We start from the raw sequence: 12,456 nt of genomic DNA on the forward strand, positions 1-12,456 counted from the left end.
TTAAATAGTTGACAGGATCTAATATGAAATAGACATCAGAGTTTCTTACATGTACGCACAAACAGACACAAAAAGGCGCAAACACGCTCACCAATAAACCGTACATTAAATTACATTTTTGTTACAAAAGTAATACCTCAGTCGCACTTATATTTGTCAAACTATAAGGTTGAAAACACATTTATAATATACACATACATGTTTGGGATTGATGCCTCAAACAAATGAATGTTTTATATAGCGGTATGCTGTTTGAGATTGTTATGTTTGTCTATAGTTTTTGTAACTATTGATACATGACTGTGTCTGCTCATGACCGTAAATTGTATCGAGCATCTATAATCAAGATATTAGACATCTGATGCTTGTACACGGACATAAATTCTATTTTGAGATAATAAGAGTGTAGATTACGTTTGATCTATAAATAGGTCTTTACAATCAATAATAATAATATCGATAATAAACCTGTCTAATAGCTGAAGGTTATTTCCCATTGGATGGTTCGGTTAGGTAAGTTCTTTCAAAACGTAGGATATAGCAAAATAGTATATTGAGTTCTAGGCCATTATACGTATATTTGAAGATAAAAAATAAGCAATTAATTCATTCATATTTCGGATTCCGATTTTGGATTCATATTTCATATGTTCATCTGTTAAAATCAGTCTGCAGATGTATTTAATGTTGTCTTTAGATATAATTTGAAAGGATATGTTTGTTTGGAAAATCCATTGGAATTACAACGTGATCATTGGACTATGACATTATTCTGGGATTATTATGAATTATTCAAAGGAGTTCTGGACAATGCCATTGTGATACATCATGATTCAAGGATCTGACATTCATTTGGAACACTGGATTCTTTAGGACTTGTGATATAACCTTAGGAATTATTTTGGATTAAGGTTGAATGCGTATTGTTTATAGCTACTACAGGAATCTTCCAATGCATGTTACATCGCCAGTATAACAACAGACCGATTTTTATTTATTTCAGGTCCCCTCTGCGTCTTGTACTATTATTTGCATCCGATTAAATAAAAACATATTTTTAGCTGTCTCGTCGTCAACATGTATCTATGATACAGGATATACACGGTAACCTTAATAGCATGTGACCCTGTCTCTATCGATTTTGTACGTACAATTGTGATGGAGCTCGCCCCAATGTCACGTGAAACCAATTCGATTCCGACATCAATACTGCTCAGAGTCAATATTGCCTTCTCTGGCAGATGTTATCAATACTCCTCTCTCATCTGGGGAATTCCCATGATTTTTCAAAACTACCATCGCAAAACCCCTGTTAAAGAAACCGACACGACCCCAACGATTTAATGAACTACCTCCATGTTTCTAACCTCTCATTCATTTAAATAATCTCAGAAACAGTTGTTCTATCCCAACATGCATTTCATCTGAATTCAAAAAGTATTTTTAGCAATAGTCTACATATCGACCTCGTCAAAGTACTGAAACTGCCTGTCGGAAAGTAGTTAGCGACCTTTTCCCTGCTTTGGACAGTGGAAAGATTACAGCCCTCACCTTCCTTGACTTGTCTGCGGCATTCGACACAACAGACCATGCTATATTAATTAACCGTCGCCAGCATACGTTTGGTTTCTCGATACAGCCTTTTTATGGTTAAAGTCCTATGAAATTGGGTCCGTAAATGGAAAACATTCCATCTCAGTTGATATATGTATTGGTGTTCCATAAGGCTCTACTCTCGGCCCTGTTCTCTTCATTATATACACTCAACTGCTCTCAAGTGTCATAGATCGACATCCGACGTCTCCTCAGTTTATGTCAATGATACCCATTTATGCGAATCTAGTTGCCCAGCTGAAGCTGGGGCTACCATCCAAGGCGTAAAAAGATGCATTTCAGATTTGAAGTAATGGATGGCATGTTACAAGGCTACAAATAAATGATGATAAACCTAAAGCCTTCCTTATCACAAAGCTTTTAATATTTTTCGGTTGATACCACTAAATACTCATGTACTCCTTATTACTTTCAAGATTGGACTACTGTAATTCACTTCTGTCTGGTTCGTCTTACAATCTACAACAGAAACTTCGAATATTTCAAGGTATAGCTGATCGGATTATCCTCAGAGTACGAAAAAGTGAGCTCACATCCCCATTCACTGTAACATTCACTGGCTACCCGTTCGATCCAGAATGAAACACAAAATCTGTTCACAGTGCTACATTTCGTTGACTGGCTCCAATCCAATATACCTATCTGACCTCACCCATGTATAGACCCCACCTTGAAACTTGTACCTCCCTTTGGACACTTGCATTATCATTTTCCCCCAGTCAAAACGATATCATACCGACAAAGTTCTTTAGCATACCAGGACCCAGCGACATGGAACGAATTATCTATAGATCTTAGACACAAGGACACTGTAATCTCATTCAAGAATGGTCTTTAAACTCACTTACTTCGACTACGAGAACAGACTTTAAAACTTAATATTTACTTCGTAATCTTAGTCAGCATATTTTTTATTTTTATTTTTTTGTAATTGCATGGTGCTGTTTTATAATGATGTGCTTATACAGGTTTTATTTGTTATCTAATATTGCAAAGTACTTACCGTTTCTAAAGCTTATGCGCTGTACCGAGTCTTCATTATCATTAATATCTCTTCCTAAAGCTCAAAATGGAAATTCTATGGTTTACTTGTATATATACATTGTGCGCGATAGGTATTATTTGTCGCCAAATGGTCTGATGGAGGACGTTGGAATGTTAAGAACTCAAAATGTTTAATGTACATAAATTTCAATTTCAGAACATTTTTAAATAGTTTTTGACGCACATTTGATATATACCCACAGTAGAAAGACGTAATTACACATGGAATGCTTTTTCGATTTACATTGAGGGTTTGTTTCATTGGTCTGGTGTTGAGATTATTGTAGGGGTTGATAGCTGTCTTAAACTTGTATCGTTTCATAAAAACGTAATATGCAAAAGGGCTATTTCTTTGTAATGCTAGCGCACGCTAATTACACGAGTGTTCCATTTGCAGCAAAACCTCTCGTGAATTGTGCTGTCTGTTTCTAAGCCATAGTAAAGCATGAGGAACTAGAAAATACTACTGTAACGTTTAAAATCCCTATGAGACCATATGCTTATTATTGCAAACGTTAATATAAAAGTCAAAATATAAATGACACGTGCGATTCAAGAAGATGATAAGCACGGTCTGGCTATCACATTCATAGTCATAACTTACTTTGTTTCGCAGTTCCAGAGGCGGTTTGGGGAAACAAAATCTGAAGGTAAATGGACACAGTTTCTTGTAGCAACAGCGTGCTCACAAACTCTTCTCTCGCCTCGAGTTCCCTTTCGAATCTCTTCCGTTTTTCTGAAGGGCAGTTCTACTTGTAAAAAGGTTAAGAAATTAAAACGGTAGAGTAGGGCTGGTAGTGACCAGTGCATCAAAAAAGGCAACTAAAGAAATTGTTCATAGTGGCCATGAAAACGAGACAATTATTTAGAAAAGGAAGTATGTGAGAGATGGGCATTCAGGGGACATAACTGATGATCAGGAATAATGTAAATCGAACTACCGCAAGGTCTCATCAAAGTGAACAGTTATTCTATGAAAGGCATCGTTAGGAGGATAGTCAATCAGGGGTCATCCCTCTTTTAAACAGTAGTGTGAAACTCTCGAGGTTCCACATTAAATGTCTCACAAAATGAAACCTGCATGCCAACTTCAGTTTTAATACAACAAAGCTTAATAAAATGATGCCGTTGAAACGAGTGAAAGAGAGAAGAGAAAAAGGGGCATAACGCTTCTAAATGATGTGGAATAGTCATATCACATCTCACCAGCTGCATCATCATTTTTAAGCCACATGCTAAATATAGCTTAAATCCGAAAATACTTTGGTGAAGCTCTCTAATGGAAACCAAAGTCAGAAGAACGAACTTTCAGGAGGCCTTTCTCTGTGAGACTAAACCTATCCATGACATATGCTATTTTATGACACACTCTTCATTGTAAACTTCAATAGGATATGTCGAATAGTTCTTGAGCTTCGTCTGTTACAAGCAATTTCCCATGCAAAGATATAAAGTTGATGAACAAGAGCTGAACGCCCTCTTAAAAATTTGGCATGAAAAGATTAAGCCTTTAAAAGGAAATCTATATTTCATTACATATAAGCAATTAACCTTTCGAAATGACATCCATTTATTTGCCAGGATTATGCTGAATATAGGCAACATCAAATTACCTGCCAAGAGCCATGACGCGGTTCAAAACATAGTTGACGAGGAAGGTAAAAATGGCATAAAGAACATTATGATACAATGCACATGAGTAGTGAAGTGGGATACCCTAGCGACAATGGAAATTAGCATTACAGACCCCCTTGGGACAATCTGGCGACAATGGAAAATTAACATGGAGAAAAATCGTGGGACAATCTGGCGACAAGGGAAATTAACATGGAGAAAAAATCGTGGGACTGTTGAGCGACAAGGGAAATTAACATGGAGAAAAATCGTGGGACTGTTGAGCGACAAGGGAAATTGAACATAGGATTTTTGTTTTAAAAAAAAAAAATTTTTAAAAAAAGGGGTAGGCAATTCAAAGACTATCTCTTTTCGAGAAATATGGCTGGCCCTGAAAAGGGCCTTTGGTTTATGTTAATATGCCCTTAACATAGAGGGCATTTGCGACATCTTCTTTTCCTCAAACTTCGTCTTACAGCAGGGCCATACATCAGAGTCCTCTTGAGGCAACCTTGTCTCTCTATATAGACTCTTCTTATCCACAGACTGCTGTTGGTCCTGTAGACAACGGTCCACTTGGATCGGACATACATGAGCATGTCCGTCCTGAACATCATTGTTGACACAAGGGTTGAAGATTCAACGTCGGTCCACATGTTGAGGCTCCGAGAATAGGTGAATCAATGCAGTGAACTGCGCTTATTTATAGGGACAGAAAGGATTGAAACGGATTGAGTTCATTCACCAATCCGAACACGCGTTACAGAATTCAGTCAGCCCGCATCCAATCCGAAGAGAGCAGTCTGTGACGTCACGTAGTCAATATAGATTCGCTAACGCTTGTGTGCAGTCAATCTATGCGATAGTGATTCAACATGACGGAAACTCAGAAAACGATCCAGTGGGGTGCACCAGCAGGGGAGACCGCCCAAGGGAACCCGGACTTACTTTCAGAAGAGGTGAATTGGGATTTTGTGGATTTTCTCTCCTCGCAAGAATTTGTTCCGGAACCTTCGTTACCTTCTTCATTACCGCAAGTGGAGAATTTTAGACAGAGACAGAAAGAAGAATTGGAGAAATTTATACAACGACAAAAGGAAGCGGAACAGGCTTTTCTCCTACAGCAACAGCAACAAGAAGAAGAGGTAAGAAAAAAACAACAGCAAGAAGAAGTAGCAGCAAAGAAACAAGAGGGTGAAAATCAAACGGTCACGGTACTGTTGGACATTTTAGCGGAGTTAAGAAGTCTGAAACAAATGTATCAGACTTCTTTATCACGACCGAAGAGAATACGACCTTCCCGAGCCAAACATGTCAACCCTGTGACTAAGCCTACCGTACCACCCTTAGTGATTTCAACCCAATCATTATCATCATTACGCAGTCCAGAAGTAGGCCTTGGCCGTGGCAAAGGCTTAAGGCAGTTAAAATTGATTGCTTAAACTCACCCCTGCACCATAAAGAAAAAAAGGCCCTTTTCAGGGCCACCCACATTTCTCGAAAAGAAATACAATTTCAATTTGCCAATAACTCAAAAAAACCCACCCATTTTACCCTTATAGTACGTGTCTGTGTATGAGTGCGTGAGTGTAGCTTCTTATTTTAAAATCAAAATCTCAAAGACTCTTACCTTATATCATTCATTTATTCTTTTCTCCATTTTTTACAATCCAATTCACAATTCACAACACTTTAATAAAAAGTTCATTGATTTCTTCTTTTCTCCTTGTTTAGTCTCTCTGTTTTTTTAATTTCTTCACTGTCACACTCTTTTCCTCTTCTTCCTCCTCACTTTCTTCCCTTCTTCTTTTCTTCTCCTGTTTCTTTTTCTTCACCTGTCTGCTTTCTTCCTCAGAAGAATCCCTCTCTTCCTCTGAAGAACCCCTCTCTTCTTCTGAAGAATTCCTCTTTTCTTCTGACTCCTCTTGTTTCTTTTTTGGGCAATCTGGAGACCAATGTCCTTTTTCTTTACAATAATAACAGGTATCTTGACTTTTGTCTTTTTTATCCCCTGTTTTTTTTCTTTTTTGACGGTCTGGACACTCTGAAGACCAATGCCCTTTCTTCTGACAGATATAGCAAGTATCTTGACTTTTATCTCTAAAGGAAGGAGAGTAGTCCGTAGGCTGGTCTGAAGAGAATTTTCTAATGACCCCTCGCAAAGCTCTGACGAAACGTTCCATCTGGTTAGTCTCTTCCATCGTTGTGCTCGGCTTGAGAGTGAAATGAATAGTGAAAGGACAAGACACACACCCTTTTATATACGCTGGTCTGCTATGACTATAAAGTAGTTTATGGTGTTTGAACTTAAGTCATTTGACTTTTTGCTTTCAAGATGAAACGATCTAATTCATTCGAGAAGAAAGAAGAAGAAAGTAAGAGGCAGAAACGTGATCTATCGCCTCGTACCAGGGCTGAAATCTTGGCACAAATTCATGCCAGTGATTTTGAAGAGGACATGAGTGAACCAGAATCCGAACCCTCTAAATCAAGTTCACCACCCTTAGTCAACCCTGAAAAATACTATTCCATTCGAGAGACGGAAAAGCGCTCCTCTAGAAAATTTAGAACCACGGCTTACAAATACACAGTGAAGTTTAAAGATTTCAAGGCTGAAGTGCCGTTAGAGAAAGCAGAAGTGTTCATCACCGAGGTGTGGGATTCTTTGCTCACTGCACTCAAGCAACAATGTCAACCCAAAGAAGACGATCGCTTGAGACTTTCCATACAACACGACGGTTTGAAATCCCCTGTTTGGATCGAGTTTAGCACCCCGGCAGAATTGACCGCTTCCAAAGTCATGGACAAGATTCAACACGTACAACAATCTAATGACCAGTTTGACATCACCGATGGAAAAGCCACACTGGACATGACCCACGTCTCTCCTCCTCAAGGGACAGGACGCAAAAAGATGTTATTGGTGGACGACCTTCGCAACACCAAAACAAGTCTCGTCCGAATTAACAACTCTCATGACCAGATGTGTTTAGCCCGTGCCATCGTGGTGGGACGAACCTATGCCAATAAGAACGACACGGTAGAATGGAAAAGAACCTGGAAAACTATTCAACGATCCGACCGAGCCAAACAACGAAACGAAGCAGAACTCCTGTTACAACAAGCCGGACTGTCCAAAGACACACCCTGTGGCATTCCTGAAATGCAAAAATTGCAAGATGTCCTAGCTCCACGCTACACTTTGAAAGTACACCCTCAAGAAATGCGCGGGTCTCTGTTGTTTCGAGGCCAAGAATTTAAGGACGGAAAATACATTCATGTCTATTATAACGATGGCCATTTCGATACCATTACCAGTATCACTGGATTCCTAGGATACGGTTATTATTGTGAGAAATGTGATTATGGTTATAACAATCGAGAGCAACACAAGCATTGTGGATCGAAATGCCCAGGATGTTTGGCCTCTCCACCCTGTCTGAGCGAAGAACCAGTGCCTTGTTCCACTTGTCTGCGCACGTTTGTCAGCCCTACCTGTTACCAACAACATTTGAAAACACAAGGTTCACAGAAGAAATGTGCTTGTCAACTCCTGAGATTGTGCTCTACGTGTGGACAAGGCATACTTACCAACAATGCCAAGGCACACGTATGTCGAGGAAAGAAAAAATGTCACATTTGTCACCACATCGTGGACTTGGAACACCAATGTTACGTGCAAAAATACCAACCCCCACCAGAGAAAGAGGACGGTCACAAGAAGAAAGGCAATTTCATCTTTTTCGATTTCGAATGCATGCAAGAGACTGGCATTCACATTCCTAATTTCTGCGTGGCTCATCGAGCGTGCGAGAAGTGCATTCAAGAACCTATCTTCAGTCATTGCCCTCACTGCAGCAAGATTCCTGGAGGACGTGAAAAAATCTTTCGGGGACCGAACACGTTAGCCGATTTTGCCCAATGGGTCTTAGACCCCGTCAACAAGACGTGGAGCCAAGAGGACATCGAACGTTACGGAGATTGTCATCGTCATGCCACGGTGATGGCTCACAATTTCTCCGGATACGATGGACAGTTTCTTCTCAGATACTATACGGAACAAGGCACCGAGCGTCCTAAAGTGACTTTGAACGGAGCCAAAATCATTTTCATGCAAGTGGGACAAGTACAGTTTAAAGATTCGATGAGTTACTTGGCCATGCCTTTGAGTCGAATGCCTAAAACGTTTGGAATGACAGAAATGGCTAAAGGGTACTTTCCACACTTTTTCAATACGGAAGCCAATCAACACGCCGTTCTACCCCATTTGCCTGAGGCTCACTATTACGACCCCGACAACATGCGTACCGAACAACGAGAAGCTTTCTACGCTTGGTACCAGGCTCACGCCTCGGACCCTTTCGACTTTCAGGAAGAAATGCTAAAGTATTGTCGTTCCGACGTGGACATTTTACGGCGTTGCTGTGGAAAATTTCGAGAACTGTTTATGGAACACGGAGGGGTGGATCCTTTGAAAGAAGCTTGCACCATTGCCAAAGCGTGTTCCCTAGTGTATCGACAACGATTCATGCCTGAAAACACCGTGGCTGTCATCAGCCCTCAAACGACCCACTTTGTCAAACGTCAATACTCGGTCAAAGCCCTACGTTGGTTACATTACTTGTGCGACAAGGAAGACAAGTGGATTCAGCATGCCCGCAACGGAGGGGGCGAAAAGACCATCGGAACGTATTCGGTCGATGGCTGGGACTTAGAAAACCCCAAGATCGTGTACGAGTTTAACGGTTGCTTATTTCACGGATGTCCTGTTTGTTACCCTGACCGTGGCACTAAAAATCAGTTTTTGCAACGAACCATGGAAGACTTGTACCAGGACACTTGTCAGCGACGCCTAAAGTTAGAACAGCAAGGATACCAAGCGGTGGAAATGTGGGAACACGAGTACGATCACCGTATGAAAACCGATCCCGAGTTTAAACGCCTCGTGGAAAGTTACCAGTTCATGGACCCGCTGAACCCGAGGGATAGTTTGTACGGAGGAAGGACCAATGCCACCTGTTTGCTGTACCAAGCCGACGAAGAGAAAGGAGAAGAAATCAAATACTTGGACGTGTGTTCGCTGTATCCCTACGTGTGCAAATATTGTCGCTTTCCTGTAGGGCACCCGCAATTGCTGACGGAACACATCGACCTGAAAAACATTCGACAATACGAAGGCTTGATCAAGTGCAAAGTTTTGCCTCCCACGAACCTATACCATCCCGTCTTACCTCACCATTGTCAAGGCAAACTGATGTTTCCCTTGTGCCGTACTTGTGCCGAAACGTGCAACCAGGACCAACCTTGCCATCACAGCCAGGAAGAACGGTCCTTGACGGGAACCTGGGTCAGCGTGGAATTGTTCAAAGCTCTGGACATGGGATACCAACTGTTAGAAGTGTACGAAATTTGCCACTTTCCCAAGACACAACAGTACCGCAAGGGTGACCCCACGCAGAAAGGCATTTTCGCCGACTACGTGGATGCCTTTTTGAAACTGAAGCAAGAAGCCAGCGGCTATCCTTCCTGGTGTCACACTCCCGAAGACCAAATACAATTCAAAGAGAAATATTACGAACAAGAAGGTATCACTTTAGACCACATCGAGAAAAACTAAGGCAGGCGATCGTTTGCCAAAGTGATGTTAAATTGCTTGTGGGGTAAAATGGCACAACGACCGTGTTTACCCAAGACGGAATATTTGACAGAACCTTCCCGCTACTTCCAGATGATTCACGACAAAACCAAATACATGAAACACGTGGACGTCGTTCGAGAGAATTTGATCTTGGTCAATTACGAAGAAGATCTGGACTTTGTACAAGACGACCCTTTTGGAAATGTCATCATTGCGGCTTACGTGACAGCCCATGCTCGCTTAAAATTGTACGAAGCTTTAGAACTGTTAGAAGAACGCGTCCTGTACTTTGACACGGACAGTTGCATTTACATCCATCACCCGATTCAACATCACCCTAACATCGAAGGAGACCGTTTAGGAGCCTGGACAGACGAGCATCCCGACGACAAGATTCTAAGTTTTGTCCGTGGCGGTCCCAAAAATTACGGCTACGAATACCGGGACAAACAAGGAGAAGTGCACACGACGTGCAAAGTGAAAGGACTGACTCTGAATTATCGTACCAGTCGTGTGGTCAACTTTGGGGTATTGAAAGAAGCCTTGCAATCGGGAGAGGATGGAAACTTTAAAGTGACCACTTACCAACCTAACAAGATTGTACGTTTACCCACTCACCACATCGTCAGTCGACCTTTGGAAAAAGTTTATCAAATCGTGTACCAGAAGCGAGTTCGACTTCCCAATCATTTCACCTTACCGTATGGACACGTTGGTATAAAACATTGGTTGTAAGAGGATAGCCACCCACCAGAAAGATGACTTCGCCACAGCAAGAATCGAGTGAGAAACCCGATGAGAACTCCAAGTTCAAACCCTACCATTTTCAAGTCTTCTTACCTGACTATTGTGATTGTGCCCGTCGATTGGACACGTTTCAGAAATGGCCTACGGATAGGGAAGGATTACCTTCTTCGCATGTTTTAGCTAGAACAGGATTTGTCTACTTGGGACCTGAGTCAGGATTGGGATACGAGGTACAGTGTTTCGCTTGCGGACTGAAGTTACGAATGGATCTATGTATCTATAAAGATTCAGCTATTCTGGAACATACTCGATGGTCTCCGCACTGCCCTTACCTTTCTATGGCCTTTCCACCCATTACACTACGGTACAATGTTGACGGTACCTTAGAGACGGTACCTTCCGAAACAAGACATAAAAAACGTAAAAAAGGAAAGACGTACAAGCTGGAGACTGCATTGCGACTAGTATAAAAAGGGGGCTATGGTCAAGATCGATAGTTCATTGTGACTACCAAGACCGAGCGAACAAGATGAATACTTTGAAAAAGACATCGTTTCAGTTTGGGGATTGTAAAAAAGTTGTATCTTCCTCTAGTGTGACTAATATTGGATGGATAAGACCCAGGCATTGCGACGGAAAATGTCCGGAAGGAAACTGCGATTGTCCATGTGGTTACCATTGTAATTGCGTAACGGAGTTTGCAGACGAGTGCGATTGTGAGCCTTGCGATGGGACCGATGCTGTACGTTGTGACCTGAGCGATGCCGTAAAGCATCATGGGAACTTTGTTCTCACTGCCCCTGTCATGGAAAGTGATGCTGTGCGTGTCAAACCTGAGGGATGCGAAAGTGATGCTGCTCGTCCTCTTGGACATTTTACTGGGTTTCGTTTTAAAGGGGAATGTCGACCTTCACGTTTACCTCCCTATGGATGTCATCCAGCCCTGAGCAAACTCCTGCCCATTTCACTCAACCCTCATCGAAACGAACCTGTGAAAAACGAATATTCGTTTCCTGTGCGTTTGTCGGAATACTGCGACTTTGAAAATCGTCTTCAATCGTTCAAAGGAAAATGGCCAAAGTATCTCGGAGGACCGACCCCCGAAGAATTAGCCAGAGCCGGATTTTTCTACTTGGGCGAAGGAGATAAAGTCAAGTGCTTCAGTTGCGGTGTGTCACTTCACCACTGGGAACCGCAAGATTCGGCCTACGTTGAACATGCTCGATGGTCACCGAATTGTCATTACTTACCTTTAGTGGGACCGAGACATTGAAGTAATTTCTTACCATAATAATCTGTTCATGGATACTTTACAAGAGAACATTCGTGCTTTGCCTGTGGAGTTGAGAGAACGCACTTATCGAGAGCTGGTCAAAATACAAGTGAAACGTAAAGAACAATTGCATCCGTTACGTCACCGGTGTTTGAACCACTGGTACCTGAAGGCTATACAAGGACTGATTGAGTTGAAAGTGTTCCATTGGACAGACATTGATCAACGACCTCCTGGTTATAAAAAGGAATGGTTTGGTATTGACGATTCTATCTACTACATTGTAAACGTACTGCATCGAATTCCAGAGGAAGAGTTAACGAATTACCAACATTTTGAACACAATGTCAACTTGGTGAAAGAGGAAACTTCTGAACGAATTGTAATGTGTAGATTAGTGACTCAACGATTTAAATTCGACACTGAAGTGAAACCATGTTTGTGCAAAGAGTACATTTCTTGTGTCAGACCAAAGAGGATTTAGTATGACCTATTCATGGATACTTTGCTAGAGAACATTCGTGCT

General features: G+C 41.5%; 1 protein-coding gene across 1 annotated transcript in view; it reads right to left on the minus strand.

Annotated features, from left to right (window-relative positions):
• LOC149774979 (uncharacterized) overlaps positions 1-12,456 on the minus strand; it is a 54,498-nt gene that overhangs the window by 181 nt on the left and 41,861 nt on the right. The window contains exon 8 of the mRNA XM_089944573.1: positions 3,263-3,407. Within this exon, the coding sequence (XP_089800699.1) occupies positions 3,263-3,407 (145 nt within the window). The remainder of the gene's footprint in view (positions 1-3,262; positions 3,408-12,456) is intronic.

Source organism: Sinohyriopsis cumingii, unplaced genomic scaffold (assembly GCF_028554795.1).
Source record: "Sinohyriopsis cumingii isolate HCF-2022 unplaced genomic scaffold, ASM2855479v2 utg000043l, whole genome shotgun sequence".
NCBI classification, from domain to species: domain Eukaryota; kingdom Metazoa; phylum Mollusca; class Bivalvia; order Unionida; family Unionidae; genus Sinohyriopsis; species Sinohyriopsis cumingii.